The sequence below is a fragment of the Colletotrichum godetiae genome, assembly GCF_030913485.1.
Source record: "Colletotrichum godetiae strain CBS 193.32 chromosome Unknown BDP55scaffold_11, whole genome shotgun sequence".
NCBI lineage: Eukaryota > Fungi > Ascomycota > Sordariomycetes > Glomerellales > Glomerellaceae > Colletotrichum > Colletotrichum godetiae.
This window is the reverse complement of record NW_026851259.1, coordinates 802,606-819,794: the sequence shown is the minus strand read 5'-3', so window position 1 is coordinate 819,794 and position 17,189 is coordinate 802,606. Positions and strand designations below refer to the sequence as shown.

The following is a 17,189-nucleotide window of genomic DNA, read 5'->3' as shown; positions in this document are numbered from 1 at the left end:
TGCTAGCTATTGCGGAGTACACGTTTCTCTTGTCATCGTTTCCACCAAAAGACTGGTCCCCTTGAGTCTTGATGCACTGACTGGCGTTTACCTATTCACTATTCCTCCGTAGTGCGCATCCTCAGACCCTGTGATGTGTATGTACCTGGATGGGGTTGGGAGCAGAGGTGGTTCCCCTTCAGTCAGGTATGACGGGGGGAACGTAGTGTAACTGTAGTAAAGCACCCAAGGTACGAAGGACCCTCTTGCTCCAGTCATGCCATAATCATCCACAGCATCTTCTCGCTTCTCAAGAGTTCAAGAGTCACTGGGCTCCATAACTACATACGCCTGCGAACCAGACGGAGCTGAGGTGGAACTCTCAGTTCCCGTATGTACAGTCACGATGCTGTGCGATGCTCTCTATGCGCATCTTGTGCTGCGTCACCGGTTCCTGGATTTGCCCTGCGGATCGCCCGTCACAGGAATACCTTCTTCTGTGGAAACTCGAGAGTCTGGACCTTTCTCCCATCAAAAAAGAGCGCACTATCGCGGCGACGCGGACAACCACACGCGTGCCACGGTAGCATCCAACATCCCCGCCGGGACGCCTTGAAACGACGGAGGCAGACTTACCTAATCCAAGCCCGGCGGTCGATGAAGAGTCTGGATGCTTCACCGGGCTGGAGCTCAAACTGGGGAAAGGTGGTAGCAGCAGCAGCAGCCTGAGGTTTCCAAGACTATCTGGCTAGCATATGTACAGCAGAAACAAGCTTGGCAGTACGAATATGCTCGTGCTGTGTGGATTTTTGTTTGCTCTGTGACGGCCAGATGGCCCCATCCCTCCCCAATCAATCTCCCTCAGAAGTTTAGAAACCCGTGACTCTCCCGAATTCTCCATAATTCCACACTTTTTTTTTTTGCCTGACTGGACGGAAGGGGGACCTAACCCGGACCAGACGGACCTCACGGCCTCTCTGCCGAGCGAGAGCTGCGAGAAGCAAAGCCTATCCGGATAGTAAGGTACCTGTTGAGTGGAGATGTGGACGATGCGTTGTCTTTAGGTCCTGCTTGGATCGCCGTCACAGGCCGGGGAGAGCCGGCCAGCACCGGGCTCCACAATGCCAGAGGAGCTCCCCCCAACCTCTCTCTTCCTCTTCCTTCTCGGACGCCGCCAGCCCGCTCCGGACTCCGTGGAGTGGACGTAGGGGAGAGGGTGTGAGTCCACAGTCCCAAGGCGTCGATGACCCATTTTCTTGCACAAAACCGAGCAAGGACAACCCCAGCTCAGACGGCATCGATAGAAGGACGCCCACTTTGTGCAAAGTTGTGCATGTCGGCTTTATACGCAGTACGTACCTTATGGATCACAGATTCACAGCCTTTTTAGTGCTCCCGTCATGGAGGATTCATCCTTGGACCGTCCACTAAACAAGAAACTTGTTGGACGATGGAGCCTTTCTCTCTCACTCTCACTCACGTTTGCCATGTTCTTACGTACTGAAGCAATCGCTAGCAAAACCCGGTAGCTCAAGCTGAGCCGAGCCTACGTTAGCTCTCCCCAGGATTTTCGGGGCCCTCTACCTAAAGCCAGGCCTCAAAAAACAAACCCGATTTACACGATGGAGTCGTCTAGTGTCAAGAAAAACAAGGCCTAGCTGCCCGAATGACCGGTGCAGATTTTCACTTTAGTACGGCCACCACGGGAGCCGGCGCCGACTGTTTTTTTTTTTCTTCAGAGGCCCGATGAGGTCCCAGAGGGATGCAAACCCGGTGCACACTATGACTGTTGGCTGAGAGGTTTAGATCGGCGTCGTCCATTGCCTTGTCCCGCATCCCTGGATTCGAACCCGGTCTTGTTGGTTGTTAGACACGTCAAAGGAACGTAAAAGCCTCCCATCAGCGGCGGCGCTGCTGCCCAAGGCTTTTTGGTAGCGTTGGTTTGGAAAACTTGATGGATCGATCGTCACGCCAGGCGTGCCAGACCACATGCAGAGGTAGGGAAGTGGAAAAAAACTGAGACCCTTGACAGCCACTGCCTAACAACAGCCCTAGATTTTCGAGGTGGTTTTTTTTCGAGATTTTCTTCTCGACATCGTCGATTCTTCGATCTGAGGGGGTCCATCCCTTTCGATCTAGCAAGGCGCAGTCCGACGATCTACTGTACTATCAAGGGGTGGGCGGACAGGGCCTTATTCAGGCCTCATTCAGCAATAACACACCCCTCGTCGTCGAACTGACTCGGGGAACGCAATTAAGCAATAGGGAAAGGTCGGCCTCGATCGATGGGGGATCGGGGGTGGTACAGCACGCAAGCGCGCGCAAGACAGGCGCCGCATTGCGAAATGTCCAGGCCCGCCTATATATTGCCTCCACGGTGACGGACTGTTTATCCATCGCCGTCGCCTTCGCCTGAAGGGCTGAAAGGAGGATTCGTAAATCGCCTAGGCTGGGGTCTCACTAGTATCAGACGGCTCCAATACTATAGCGGGATGGCAGATGGCGAATTTGGCTACTCTATCAACCTTATCTCGAAAAAGGATACGGCTAGCATCTTTGCAATCCTTTCCATACCCCAAGAAATCCTTCAGCGGCCGTTGATTTCTTTGTCTCTGTTTGTCGTCTGTGTGTCTGTATCTCTCTGTTGGGGAACCTTGGGGACGATCCGGCGCACCCCGCGGCATTGGGTTGAAGAATCGTCCGCCCATCGTTTCCGTCCTCGGCGACGGCGCCGGGCCAGCGCAGAACGCCAGCGGGATAAGCTGGGAAGTCTGTTTTGCGGAGCCCCGAGGGTGTGCAAATTTTCTAGGTACACAACCTAACTCTGTTGGCCATGATCGGCGGACCGGCCGGGGCATCGCATCTCGCTCTCTTAGCCTGTAACTCCGTAACGCCTCGCGGCGCTGTCCGTCTGGGGGAGGAGAAGGATGGGATGGGACGGCGGGCGGTAAAACAGTGGGAATCGAGGAGTGCTGCCAAAACGTAGGTTGCAGATCATCGAGGGCCGAAGAAATGTTACCACCGAACAGGTTTTTGTCGTGATGTGGGCGGCAAAACCGGATATGAGCGGCGCGGGATGGAACTGTGGGACTGAGGGGGGTGGAAGACATGCAATGCAACACCACGGCAATTCCTATCTACTATCGACATATTAACTGTAGAATGTCATTTGCTCGATTTCTTCAATTTTTTTTTTCAACGGCCCCCAATGCTACCGCACTACGATAGGAGCTAACTCGGGTTGCTTCAGACCAAAAGGAGGAGCTTGTGTCCGTTCTACAATGCCCAAGGGGGAGAGGTGTTGCGGGCAGGGCCGTAAAAGTTTATCGTGTCGTGCTCGCAAAAGCAACGCCATCGATTCGGTGCCGCGGCGCGGCATGGACCCTTGAATTTGGACGACGATGGAACATTCAAGGTTTTTTTCTGCCCCCTTTAATCGCGATAATGGTGGTAAGTGGCGATGGGAATCTGGCATTGTGATCCTTTGCTTTGTAAGAGGGAGCCGGATGTAGTCAGCATTTCCGTTCTCTTACTTCCCCGGAGTAATCACTGTCTGGAAGTCCATCGAAGGGGTCAAAACTCTCTCTCGATGGGGGTTCGAGTTCCTGGTCTGGTTTGACGATACTTTCTCGACGGGCTATTTTCAGTACAAGCTTTTTCCCTCTCAGTGGCAAAGGTTTGATGAGGCTGTTATGTAAGAATCACAGCATGCAAGGTTAGACTTTCGGGTAGAGTGAGAAAAAGGTTTAGACAATCCGTTGTTTCCCTCGGACATGCGTGCTCAACACGAGTCCGCGAGGAGCTAAACGAGGTTTCGAGAAACTCCGATCATCGCATCTCTCTCTAGACTTTTCTCTGTCCTTTTACGAGCATAGGGCTCGTTTCAGAAGCACAGCAAAAGCTTGAGCTTCCTTCCAGCGCCAACGGATCATATCCTCCGTTGTCCGTTGTCCTTCGCAACGGAGCTTGTTGGCCGGAAGGTTCGGTCGGCGCACTGCACTGAGGAGGTCCCACACAGAGGAAGGGGGGGCACGGTGCTCCCGGGGCGGCGCAGTTTCGGGAGCTGCGGGTGTGCTGGCGGGGCTTCGTAAAGTATGTGTGTAGGCGGATCGGGGTCGAGCGGTGCGAAGCCGAGAAGGATGCGAGGTACGGAGGAGTCCGTGCCAAGCGAATACGATACGTCCGAAGGTGCCCTACACCACCAAGTGAAGTTCTGTTATTGTAGGGGCCAGAGACGAGAGGTTGTCCGATCGACGGGGCTTGGACGGGCTCCGGGGACCGGGTGGCTGCCGTAGACTTATGGTTGGCTCGACTGTGACAAGACTGATTGCCGGGGCCGTAATGTGCTTTCGAGCCCGGTGAAGCAAGTGTATGCGGGGCTTAGGAGGCTCTTGGACGACCAACGTCAAGCCGCAGGTGTCTTTCGGAGTTGGCTGGATGGTAATGTTCTCGATATTTGTGGATTTGCGTCGGTTGTCCCATGTTCGTCTGTGGTAAACGGCAAGTTGACGCATTCCGAGAGCTACGTGCGTCTGTATCGTATCTTACATCACTACTTACCCATTACTACACCAATCGTATATTCTATCTGCTTAGCTGAACTAGGCACACTTCAGGAGACGCCAGCTTCCGCTAGCTTAGCCAGTTCTAGGAGGCCAGATTTTTCCGTTCAAACCAAGCCCTCAGCTCATCAAAGGGGAGAGACATCTGAACCTATGAACTCATCTTTTAGTGAGAAGACCATCAGCAACTATAAGGCTATACTGTCAAGCATGTCACCTGACGGCCAGGATGTTGACAGTCTATAGAGACTTCATCGATATGAGGAAGACTATGGCGAACCTGTTTTACTCTACCAGGCTCAATCATCAGTCTCCAAACCGGTCGTGTCACATATCCATTCGCACTCTATTCTCTAGCACACATATTTTCCGTCAGACCGCTTAGTTTCCCAACTAAAAGCAGGCCTCTACTCTCCCGGACAAATGTAACTCTCCTTTCTGCCCAAAGTATACCCCACCATCTCTGAATCAAGCTCAGGGCATGTTCTCTTCCATATTCACAGCAGCTAGTCCCTCAGCTCAAAATATCTTTCGAGCCGTTCTGACGCGGAAGAAGCTTCTCTTGAATCTCCTGAACAGTCTTCTTTCCACTCCCTGATCTCTATTTATACCTTCCCCCGATTCAACCAAGAAACGAGAAAGGATGCTTGTAAGCAAAGGGCAAATCGAGGGCCACAATATTAAAGAGACTGGATAAATACCCCTCTACCTAAGGGAACAAAACCCAATCTCGAGGCAGAATTCGGGGCTCTTGCGGCTTGAGGTGTCCTACTAGCCTCAACCTCTACTCCTGTTGCTGCTTGTTACTACCGCTCCCTTTCCTCCCTCCTTCTTTCTACCGTAGCTGCGTTAATATCAATAGATTCGCTTTGAATACATTCAAGAGGACCCCCGTGAGGTTTGGTCACGTTGCTCGAGCAAATGGCTGCTTCGCCCTCGCCCTACACGCCCAGGGTACACGCATCTGAACTGCCTTTAGACTGTCTAGGCTGTATGGTCAGCCATTCGGAGTCAATTGAATCATTCTGCCGCTACAACTGGGAAAGTCGAGCGTTTTTGGCAGTACAGATGCTATCGTCGACACTGCGGATGTGGTTGGCAGGGAATCTTCTAATTGGCTTCTCTATGTTCCTTCCTGGGTAAACATGCTAACAGCCTCACGAGTAGGTCTTTGACAAACATAGACAGCATCGCGGTGTGATGCAGTTTTTGTGTATGGTGGTATGAAGATTCGAGCAACAGCGCCCTAGATGAATGCCAAGCAGGTGCTTCTCTGTATTTGAATTTGAGTCAATACCCAGTAAGGCATCCCTGTGAACTCGCTTGAACCTTCATGACCGTTAGTACTCGTGGATTTGCTTTGCCTTCGATCTCTTAAGTATCATGGATCCTGGTACAAATCACACTGTTGTCTGTAGACCGTCGGCGTTTTTTCAAAATTCGTTAGCTGAATCCGGGGGGAAACGTATTCAGATCGGCAATCATAGGATGGGAAATCCACGGTATTCCGCGGAGATGGATCCCCAAACCACTCTTGACAGTTTGTAAACTCACTCGTACTCTTACTAATTCACTCTGAAGTAGCTTATTTCTCACTTGGCGGTTCGGATTTTTCAGTCACTGTCGCTTCTCAAGCTTAGTTCTAAACAAGACCGCCAACTGTCCGTGAAGCCTTACGCGTAGATCAAATGCCATGATAAGCACAGCCTCGGCATAGATACAGGGCAGGACCTTGTTGCCTCGCTAATTCTGGTTCGCATGATGATTTGCTTCAGTTTTTCTGGCAATCACTGTGTTTTCGAGGTTCTGTGTCGTTTGTTCTGTCTGATCTCTTCACATTGTTATGTCTTGCTCATGGCTACATCTGAAGTCATTGATAGTCCCAAATACCGCTCGGAACAGCCTGATACGGGCCCAGATTTAATGCCAGAGAAGACTGTTTTTGATGAGATTCTACTGTTGTTCACAACACAAGATAAAGACTCAGCGGTGATCGAACATTGACTTCCACTAAACACTCACTATCACTTCCGGTTCTGATACTCTGAAGAATTGGGCTTCTCTAATGGAAGCCCAAAGAGATATGTACAATTAGGAAATCAATTTTTGTCTGCATCAGGTTATCAGATAGTGTTCAAATATTAATCGGCATCGCGTAAGCCCGTCTCTGGTACGATCGATCAAATGTTTCTGTGACGGGAAACCCCGTCTGGATCTTGTTAACTAGGTAAGGCAATGACCAAATATGAATATTAGATCAAGTAGCACTGCGCGAGAATAGCAATGAGTTAGATCTTTGTAGTAAACCTGTCTGAAATCTGGAAATAATTTGTGAAGCTGAAGAATGAGAACTCCAAGCCTTGTGTTGAAGTCTCCCCCTTCGTGGCAGCGTCTCCCATCTCTAATTGCTCAACTTGAACGGTGTTTAAGAGCGGCCTGTCTCAGTCATTTCCTGTAAATATAAAATAGAGGTTTTCTTTTTAGCCTCGAACATATCAAAGATTAGAACTTGGGCTTATGAAGCTAAACCCGTGTGAAGTTGTTGGTCGTAGACGTCCGTTCAAGCCACAGCTCACGCCACAACTACCGATCCGGACAGCTCGCGCCGGCCGGCCCCACACCCCGCGGACCCCACCATCAAAAAACCCCTGCTTCCTTTGACTTTGCTCGGGAGAAAGTCCAAAATCCTACCAACTTTTTGCGATCACATCCCGCCCGAAATTTCGAGCTGCCCCCCGAACCACGACCGATTGACGAGAAACTGAACTGTTACAAGCTCGGCCATAAGCTACACGAAACTCCGCGAGTACTATACCTAGCCTGCGATCAGAAAAAAGAGCATACCCATACCCAGAGAAGCCATGGCGTCTGCACAGCAGGTTCTGCTCTCCCCGGCAGAGCTCGCCTACCTCCACTCAACCCTCTCCCTCACGCCACCCATCCGCCCAGACGGCCGCAAAGCAAATCAGTTCCGCCCCCTGACCGCAGAGACGGGCATCCTCCCCGGCACCAACGGCAGCGCGCGCATCTGCTTCTCCGACGGCACGGAGGCCATCGTAGGCGTCAAGGCAGAGATCGAGAAGACGAGCAGCCCGTTTGGTGCAGACGTAGACAGCGAGGAGGCTCCGGAGCCGAGGAAAGACGCGGGCAAGAAGGAGGAGGTCAAGGGCAACAATGACTGGCTCGAGATAACGGTTGAGATACCGGCCTCCAGGGAGGACGACGCCGCGACCGTGTTCCTCGCCAACATGCTCAGCGAAGCGCTGCTCGCCGACGGGGAATTTACCAAGAAGCTGCGGATTAACAGCCGGTTCCACTGGAAGCTCTACCTAGATGTTTGTCTTCCTCCCCACCACCTCTCTTCTCCTACATACACATTCCCGTCCCTTGTTTTGAAAGACAGGAAGCTAACACACCTCTCCCCAAACAGATCCTCCTCATCTCCCCGCCTCTATCCTACCCGCTTCCCCTCCTCTCACTCACAACCCACCTCGCACTCCTCGCGACCCGCCTCCCGCGCCTCAAGTCAGAGGGCGACGAAGACCCTATGTTCGACGACGACTGGGAGGCCTCGACATTCCTTTACCCGCGCGACGGCAGCGCGCCCGCTACGGGCGGCTCGCGCCCACCCATAACACTTCTCGTCATCGCCGTTGGCGGCAACGTCATCTTCGACCCAGCGCGCGAGGAGCTCGCCGTCGCAGAGTCGGCGCTGGCGGTCTCGGTCGCCGAGGAGAAGACGGCCGCCTCCGCTGGTGGTATGGATGTGGACGGTCGCCAGCTGAAGCTGCTCTCCGTGCGCACGGTCGACCCGCCTTCGCGATTGACGGCGCCCGGCGTGCCCAACTCTGTGAATCCGGCCACCGGTCTTGCTGCTGGTACGCCGTCAAAGGCACCGACGGCGCCAGCGGCTGCGCAGGGGCAGGCGGCGGAGGGGGTTTGGAAGCCACCTATAGGAGGTACTAAGGTGCACGTGATTGAGGGGATGATCTCCAAGGTCCTGGAGAAGGGAGGCGTCGCGGACGAGGTGCTGGAGGCGATTGCCGCGGTGGAGCTGGCCTAAAGGGGGAATGATTCCGGGACTTGTATTTGAGGGGGATTTTAACGTTTGCGACATGTCAAGATGGGCAATGGAAAGACAAAAGTCATGATACCAATTGGTGGTTCTGGTTTGGAATGTCATGTTGTACATGGTTCGGTGGAGGGTATATTACAAAAATAGCGTGCTCACCCCCCGTTACATCTTACACATGGATGGGTCCTCCCTCTCACTTTATTAAAAGAGGCCAAACCACTTCTTCTTCTGCTCGTTCTCTGCAAATGCATTGGCCTCGACGTCAGCCACGGGTGAAGCCTCCATCGCCGTGGAGGCCGCAGCCTTGTCCTCCTCCGACTCTTCCTTCATGCCCAAGAAGTTGGCAATGGGGTTCTCCTTGTCAAGTCCGTGGACCTTGCGGTAGTACTGGCGCTTCGCAACGTCGTCGGTGTGGCGCGAGTGCATGGCAATGGCCTTTTCGTTGCGGTCGCGCTCGTGAAGCTGCATTACGTGGACCCATGTCCGAATGAACTGAATAGGGCTGCTCCAGAACTCGGACGCGGGGGGTAGGAGGTGCTTGAACGGGGATGTCTGGGAAAAGTTGAGGACCAGCGTTGAGATGGCCAGTGTCGTCAGTGTTCCCTAAAAGACATGATGTTAGCTACCCATCGTCCAACAAGCTATGGCCCGGATGTGTGCGTTTCTGTCGATGGAGGAACACCAGGTTTCTACTAACCAAGGAGATGAAGAGGTGGACTTTGCGGCTGTTGAAGAACCAATGCGCCCACGTCCCCTCGGGAGCCATCATGCCAGGATACTCCCGCGTGCGCTGAGCGCGCACTTCCTGGCCGCTGAGCGGACCGCCATAGTGCTTCGGGCCGTTGTTCTTGGGCAACCGGGCGCCGTGGGAGGGCGGGTTGAACTTGGCCGGCTTCTCGAGGATGAGGGGACCCTTCTGGCCCGCCTTTGTCGGCTTGGACGAGGCGTACCGAATCGTCCACACCGCGTTGCGGCGGAGCGCCGCCGAAGCTGCCGTTGCGGCAGGCCGGCCGGTCGAGGTCGCTGCTGCGCGCCACATGGGGCTCAAGGCCGGGAGGAGGAACCTGGGGAGGAGGGTCGTGGCCGAGGTCGTCATTGATGTCGTTGGTTCGCCACTATAATAGCAGCGGGCGGTGAAAGGATGCAGGACCGACCCTAAGAGAGTGCCTCGCCCGATGTTTGCCGAAGTTGCAAAAGATGGCGGTCAAGGAACAAAGTAGGTCACCTGAACGGCGATGTTTTAGACTTTCGGGGGTCAGGCGTCTGTTTCACGGCGTCATTGAGGCTCTGGTATGGATCAACGGGATCATCAGGTGCGCGCCGGCAGGATCGGTCGGGGCTGGAAAAATGGAAGCTCCAGAAGAATTTCTCTGCCCAAAGAAGTTACAGTGGAGCTATGTATGATGAGAGGTTGAAAGCTAAAGGGTCGCCGAACTACCCCCGTCGCGCATCCGGGCGCAGGTACGGGTACGTACCTGACCCATACGAAAAACAACCCCTGCTCACTTCAATTGACGATCGCGATGACCCTATTCTGTCTGTCTCCGTACCTACTAAGCAGCATCAGCAATAACACTCCATCTATTGGCTGCAAGATTGACAGTTCGGGATCTGGAACAAACAGACGCCGAGGTGGAAGAGGCCAGAAAGCACGGATATGGATGGGCAGATTTGGGAATCCCAGTCGAGGCTCGGCAAACGGGAAGTTGGTGACAAGAGGATCGAAGTGAGAGATAATAGACAGGAAAAAAAATGCTAGTGGCAGGGACACCAGCAAAGGTCCCCGCTGGCCCGCCGCGCCGCCCCGTTGGTTGAGTCGTTGACCTGGCACTCTTGCCCCAAAAGCGAGCTGGTCCCGTCAGCAAAACACCGAGGCGCAGCGGAGAAAGCGTTCTTCCGGGACCAGTATCCGGTTTTGCCCGGGTAGCGACCCCCGGACACATCACCCTCTGACCAATGCTGCACATCTGATTGGTGGTCGCGTCGCCACACCGTGTGGCTTGTGCGCCGCGGCACCCAGGTCAGTGAGCTCATTCCAGGCTTTTTTTCTCGTTGCGGCGGGTGCTGGGTACGTCGCCAGGTGCCTTTCCGCCGGGTTGTTGTCATAATTAAAATCGGATAGTCTTTTTTTTTGCCGTACTGTCGTCTCGTCTTTTTTTTTTTAACTTGGCCCGATCCGATTCTAAAAGTTTTTCTTTCCCCCTTCTTCCTCCACTCCTCACTCTCAACCTACTACAACCCACACGACCTTACCTGACGACCTGCAAAAGACATTCTTCTTTTGCACTTTCTACCTGATACCCCTTTTCAAATCCTTTTAATTATCCTATAATCCGTCAAAATGGCTGGTGGTAAGTCCTCTCACTTCACGCGCGCAACTCCATCCGTTTTCGCTTTGCTTTGCGGATCCCCGATGACTGTCCAACCCCCGAGCGCTTCAATCCACCACGAGCCATTGAGCAGCGAAATCGCCTTCGCTGGGCCTGGAACGGTTCGGAACTGCTTCGCGGGTCAATTCGGCTTCGATTTCACCTCTTGCGACACCCTCGTCCTGTGCGACTCGTTTATCTGAGCATCTCCGACATCTTGCGCCAATTTCCTGGCATTTCGCTTGATGGGGCAAAAAACGGGGGCTCGGATGAGCGAGAGACAAGGAGGCGTCGGCAGGGGCGGCGAAGCAGTGAACACGCTCACGACCATGGCGGTCGGGATTTCATCGGGGTTCTTAACACAAGCAAACAACGAAACCATCGCGGAATACACATCGCCTCCCTAGACCAGTAAACTGACCTTGAGGAATTTTAGGTGACGCCAAGAAGGGTGCTACCCTTTTCAAGACCCGTTGCGCTCAGTGCCACACCGTCGACGCCGACGGCGGCAACAAGATCGGCCCTGCTCTTCACGGCCTTTGGGGCCGCAAGACCGGTTCCGTCGAGGGCTACTCCTACACCGACGCCAACAAGAAGAAGGGCATCGAGTGGAACGACCAGACTCTCGTAAGCTCTCCCGATCATTCAGTTTCACTGAAGACCCTCGAGCCTGATATGCTGACGATTCTTCCTACAGTTCGAGTACCTCGAGAACCCCAAGAAGTACATTCCCGGCACCAAGATGGCGTTCGGTGGTCTCAAGAAGGAGAAGGACCGCAACGACCTCATTGCGTACGTTTTCACTGTCACCCTCAGCATTCCACTTGAGACTCACTCGCTAACCATGACAATAGCTACCTCAAGGACTCCACCAAATAGACGGATTGATGTGTAACGATAGGATTGCATTAGACGAACTGGCGATTTGCGATTTGTACCAATAGACCACTTTAGAACAGTGTGTTTTGGGGGCTTCACTAAACAAGCCCATTTTTTCTCTCTCGAAAATTCTCCCCTTTCAAGACGTTGTAATACAACAAATTTCATTTTGCGAAACAAACGTTTCTAGAGACCTGAACGTGCCATGCATTCTTTCTGTAGCATCCGTGCCTGCAAATCATTACCGTGTCCATGATGTCAGCCCTGGCATGCCTTGTGACGCCGGACGTGGCCGGGAAAAAAAACCTGCTTACTCAGGTAATACAGTAGTGCGGCCACTCTGTCCCCTTTAGCCAGTAAGATGACTCGCCTGGCTTTATCATCCTGGCACCTCGTCGAGTCGTCATAGGACCCGTTCTGTACCGAATCATGAATGTCAGGAACGTGTTACGAATTGTAACGGGAAAAGGTCGGTCAATCATTCAAAAGTAGCCGTCTTTCGAAGGTGTCCTTAGTGACGGTGCGGCTCAAGCAGTCGGTCGGTTCACTCTGCAAGCATCAGGAAGAAAGTATAATCTTCTGCATGCCCCCGACTCATGTGAACGACTGTCACTTCTCCACTCTCAGTGGTCAATGAGTCCTGGTCCAATCACACGATCGTCGTGGTCTCTATGAAGACTTTCTCCGACTTGAAAGTTGAAACATCGTCTGGTTGTTCAGTCGAACCTTTCAGGATGGAAGTCTGAGAAGAGGTATACGGCCTAGACATATAAAATCGTTCCAAGTACAACTGCCAGTGAACGTGCGCTCAGCTCCTGATTTTAGAGCTTTCGAACCGAATGGCAAGGTCCGAGGGCGACCTGGTAAACGCACAAGGAGAACAGGCTAACAGATGACGGCAATTCACTTTCACGTACCTCAAATATTTAATCTTTTGGTGTGTTCCCAAGAGAACCTCTATACTTTAGGCGTGGTGATGTCTCTCTTGCATTCGTCTGCCTTCTTATATCCTGTCGTTGACAACGTCGGGTTGGGAGGGAAAATGGGTTCAACGCAAGGGTTTGAACGTAGACGGCCGAGTCCACAGCACATTTGACTTACCAAAACCCATGTACCGTGCGATTGAAACCATTGTCGACATCGTCTTTATTTTGCTATCCCTCTACAGGATCTCGGTGAAGCTCCACGGTCAACAAGGGAGCAGAACATCGTTGTTCCATCTCTACTGGCGTTCTAAACCAGCTGCATAGGATTGGACGATTCACCCTTGACTGATATCCTTAGACCTTGAGAATGCATATCCTATTCAATGATGCAATCGTGCCCTGAAGGTTCATCCTCCTGAAAAGTGTGTGAAATTATACCGACCAAGGCCTCAATTACTGCACAGAGTCAATCGATAGAGGAACTTAACTCACTTCAAATAGAACTTTGAGAAACTACAGAGCCACTGGTTTGTCTCGATTCACTCTCAGTCTTGAGATGTTTAGTCGTGTTCAGAGGGTAAGTGCCAACCTGGCAGCCTGAGTAGACAGAATAAGCAGGCACCACGCACCACGCACCACCACCACGCCTTCCCCCGCCACTCCCAAAGGTCCATAGACGAGAAGACTTCGAGAAAAGGCATGAGCATCTTCTGAAGTGCACATGACCTAGTAGTGGACTTGTAAATGCGTAATGGATCCCGCAAGGGTTGTGAGTTCGAGTACTGTTGTGCTCACAAAAAGCTGGTGGTCCTCTATAATGCCACAGACAGCTCAATTTTTGTTGGCACTCTTTCTTTTCTTCTTTCTCATTTTTTTTTGTAACCGAATTATTGATTTAGAATGAACCTTCTGCTCTAAACTTGGTTTGACGTACTTGTTTTCTTGGGTTGCAGAAGCGCGGACGAGGCGATTTCTGGATCCAGCGCTAATGCCTCCAACGCGTCACAGTGATGGACCCTTGCTTCCCCGACCCAGGGCCTTGTGTAATGCCTGACTTCCTCGTTGGTTTCTATGACACGAGTTCTCATGTAGCGGAGTGAAGCTAATCCGACCTCCTTATTCACTAGAGTTGTGGTGAAATGCTTTAACAACATCTATGAGGCGAAGACAAGCAAAGTAGGGAAAAACTTGGCGATTCGCTCGTTCGTCCACATGGAGAACTACACCTACGACTTGGACAAGTCCTTCAGATAAATGTTCAAAGAATACAGTCGTTGCTTTTACTCGGCTTTCTTCAGTACCTAAGGTACCTAACCATGTGGATGTGAATCCATGATATAAGCCCAATTGCTCTAAAGACACCAGACCCTCCCAATAACAAAGGCAGCAATAAAAGGACAGACTCAACTTTTCTCTACCAGTCCACGTCTAACCCACTCCCACCCTTATGTCTGATGATGCAACTTGTTCGCCAACCTCCTATACGTCTCCGGGTTCGGCACACTCGGCTTCGTCTTGCTCAGCGCAGCCTCCCAATCACTCCTGATCAACGCCGGCTCTCCGCCCTCGTATCTCAACACACACTCGTCCAGCGCATTCTTATACAACCCGTACAGATCCGCACCGCTGAACCCAGCACACCGCTTATCCCGCGCAATCGCCTCAACGTCCACGACGTCCTCACCGTCGTCACCCTGGCCTTGAGCTTGTACACCCCCGCCAATACCGTTGCGCACAATCGTCCCCAAGATATCGACGCGCTCGTCCTCGGTAGGCAAATCCACAAACAGCAGCTTATCAAGACGTCCGGGGCGCAGAATGGCCGGGTCAATCATGTCAGGCCGGTTACTCGTACCAATAACGTAGACCTCGCCTCTGTCCCCGGCGCCATCGAGCTCCGCAAGCAGCGCGTTGACGACGCGAGCGCCGGCCTCGGTGGTGGTATTCTCCCTCTTGGGCACGAGCGAGTCCATCTCGTCAAAGAAGAGGATACACGGCGCGCAGGACTTCGCTCTCGTAAACAGCTCGCGGATCGCGCGCTCCGACTCGCCCACGTACTTGTTGAGCAGCTCGGGGCCCTTAATGAGAATGAAGCTCGCCTGCGCGTCGTTGGCGACGGCCTTTGCGACGAGGGTTTTGCCGCAGCCTGGTGGACCGAAGAGGAGCACGCCCGCGGGCCGCTGCTTGCCGAATTTCTGGAATAGCAAGGGTTCCTTGATGCGCCGGACGATGGAGACTTGGAAGGCGGCGCGGACGGAGTGTAGGGCGCCGACTTCGGACCAGGAGGTGCTGGGGATGGAGCTGAAGCCTTCGCGGCGCATGTAGGGGGTGTGCTCGGCGATGGCGTCGACAAAGTCGCGCTGGCTTACGTGGACGCGCGTAGGGGTCGTGTAGGATGGGTGCTCGATATAGTCGTACCACAGGCAGGCGTCGTCAAGGTCGCGGGCGGCGTTATTGTCCGAGATCTCGGTATCCATTCTCTCGGCCTGGATGGTATTTCTGGCGCGCGCCTCTTCCACATCCATGAAGCGATCGCTAGCCTTGCGGTTAGCAACCTGGATCACGGCACGGATATCGTCGCCGACGAAGCCGTGCGTGCGGACCGCGAGGGCCTGGAAGTCGACTTCGGAGGGAATGTCGAGCTCTCTTGTCAGAGCCTTGAAGATCTCCTCTCGGGCGTCCGTGTTGGGCACCTTGACCGTAATGGTCTGCGCAAAGTAGTCTGGTCTCCGCAGCGTCGGGTCGACGAGCTCGAGCTTGCTCGTTGTGCCCACGATAACCACCCGGAGCCCCTCTCGCTCCCATTCTCGCAGACGTCGGAGACCGAGCTTGAGCTGTGAAATGACCTCGTGGTCGAACTCGCTGTGGCTGTTGCCCGACTTGGTCATGTATTCGTCCAGGTGGTCAAAGAGAACGACGCACGGCGCAATCTTCTTGGCCTCGTCTAGCACATCGGTGAAGATCTTGCTCACTTTCTCGGGCGACCGCGTCTCGCTCAGGTACCGCCCAATAGAAATGACAGGCGTCCTCGTCCTCCACGAAAGAGATCGCACAAGAGACTGCTTGCCCGTTCCCGGTGGGCCTGAGATGAGAATTCCCATAGGCTGCTCTCCGAAACAGGCGAAGTCCTCGGGCTTCCGCGCGCGCGCAAAGACGTACCGCTGCAGCTCCTCGATGATGCCGCGGACGCCGCCGAGGACGACCGAGCCGGGAGGGATCTGCTCGGGGCCGTACTTGGCTGCCTTGAGCGCCTTCTTCGTGACGACCGCCTGGGCGGTCTCTGTCGCGTCGCCCGTCTTGGACTTGGACGACTTGGAGACGATGGCGGAGGCGTCGCTAACATTGCCGGTGCCGGCACCGTTGCTATTGCCGTTGCCATTGGCGGCTTCGGGCTCGGGTGAGATGCGGCGTTTCTTGGTGCTTTTGCCGTCTGACCCCTGGGCAGTGGGCACCGCCGGAGCAACATTCCAGTGCTTCGTCATTTGTCTGTTGAGAAGAAATCGATCTTCCGGCTGTGAAAAGGTGGTGTTAGAAGAAAATCAAAGAAGGAAACGTCATGTGAAGTAGATGAATAGAAAACCCACTTTGTACTCCTCAGCCTGCTCTAGGAGGTCGTCACTGTCCTCAGATTCTTCCTCCTCTTCCCGGCGAAATTCCAACACCCGTTCGATGGCGTCCTCGAGCGGCTTCCGCTTTTGCCTGCTCAGGCTCGAATTGGACTTTTTAATCGACTCATAGATCGCCGTCACTGTCAGCCTCGGTGGTCTCTTTCTCTTTGCGCCGCCGTCTCTGTCCCTGCTCTTCTTGGCCTGCCACTCTCCTTCCCTCTCGTCGTCCAGCTTCTTTACAATCTGGTACACGTCACGGTCGAGGCCGGTCCGCAGGGATATTCGTGCCATTGTGAGGTGAAGTGAAAACGTTGATGAGACTCACTTGAAGAGGAATGAGTCTCCCACTTCGGCTGCACAGCGTTGAAGGCGACTGGCAGAAAAAAAAAAGATGGAGGTAGGTGGGATGTGTGAATCGAGTATCGTGATTGGTGGTTCTGTGCAATGGGTCCACAAAATAATTGTCGTCTCTGCGGAATCGGCTTAAGCCTCTCTGAGTGTCACATTCATTCTTATAACGACTACTTTTGTTAAAATCCGTCGACTTCGTCTCTCAAGGCATTCTCCTTGAGCAATGCATTATAGAGCGAGAAACTTACCTTGAAGCGAAAAGAAAAGTCGTAACAAGGATGGTACTTGGTAGTGGTAAGGATAGAGGTAAGGTATTGAGAGGTAAACTATTGTATCACACACTCGCCTTTATAGATATGTCAACCTCGAGCAATGCATGTTCTTTCAAGTGCCTTCTTATCAAAAAAAAAAAAAATTGACGTCGGGTTTCCTGAGTCACA

General features: G+C 53.2%; 6 protein-coding genes across 6 annotated transcripts; 2 read left to right on the top strand and 4 right to left on the bottom strand.

Annotated features, from left to right (window-relative positions):
- Positions 1-2,423: 2,423 nt before the first annotated feature.
- On the bottom strand, positions 2,424-3,089 carry BDP55DRAFT_629735 (uncharacterized protein; the record flags this gene model as incomplete). Its single annotated transcript, XM_060572058.1, has 1 exon — positions 2,424-3,089. The coding sequence occupies one exon, from the start codon at positions 3,087-3,089 to the stop codon at positions 2,424-2,426; it is 666 nt and encodes a 221-aa protein (XP_060432337.1).
- Positions 3,090-7,402: 4,313 nt separating this feature from the next.
- BDP55DRAFT_692279 (ribosomal protein S5 domain 2-type protein) lies at positions 7,403-8,604 on the top strand (the record flags this gene model as incomplete). Its single annotated transcript, XM_060577094.1, has 2 exons — positions 7,403-7,876; positions 7,972-8,604. 2 exons carry the CDS (start codon positions 7,403-7,405, stop codon positions 8,602-8,604), a joined length of 1,107 nt encoding a protein of 368 aa, XP_060432336.1.
- On the bottom strand, positions 8,497-9,940 carry BDP55DRAFT_50845 (uncharacterized protein). The gene is made up of 2 exons (XM_060567690.1): positions 9,314-9,940; positions 8,497-9,219 (listed from the first exon to the last, which is right to left on the bottom strand). The coding sequence occupies exons 1-2, from the start codon at positions 9,710-9,712 to the stop codon at positions 8,818-8,820; spliced, it is 801 nt and encodes a 266-aa protein (XP_060432335.1). The 5' UTR covers positions 9,713-9,940; the 3' UTR covers positions 8,497-8,817.
- On the bottom strand, positions 9,899-10,656 carry BDP55DRAFT_50877 (uncharacterized protein). The gene is made up of 3 exons (XM_060567693.1): positions 10,239-10,656; positions 10,092-10,169; positions 9,899-10,010 (listed from the first exon to the last, which is right to left on the bottom strand). Exons 1-2 carry the CDS (start codon positions 10,581-10,583, stop codon positions 10,167-10,169), a joined length of 348 nt encoding a protein of 115 aa, XP_060432334.1. The 5' UTR covers positions 10,584-10,656; the 3' UTR covers positions 9,899-10,010; positions 10,092-10,166.
- Positions 10,657-10,957: 301 nt separating this feature from the next.
- Positions 10,958-11,864, top strand: BDP55DRAFT_726514 (cytochrome c; the record flags this gene model as incomplete). The annotated part of the gene is made up of 4 exons (XM_060579158.1): positions 10,958-10,967; positions 11,422-11,612; positions 11,683-11,777; positions 11,840-11,864. 4 exons carry the CDS (start codon positions 10,958-10,960, stop codon positions 11,862-11,864), a joined length of 321 nt encoding a protein of 106 aa, XP_060432333.1.
- A 2,371-nt stretch (positions 11,865-14,235) lies between these two features.
- Positions 14,236-16,689, bottom strand: BDP55DRAFT_547592 (ATPase; the record flags this gene model as incomplete). Its single annotated transcript, XM_060568755.1, has 2 exons — positions 14,236-16,302; positions 16,375-16,689. The coding sequence occupies 2 exons, from the start codon at positions 16,687-16,689 to the stop codon at positions 14,236-14,238; spliced, it is 2,382 nt and encodes a 793-aa protein (XP_060432332.1).
- Positions 16,690-17,189: the final 500 nt, after the last annotated feature.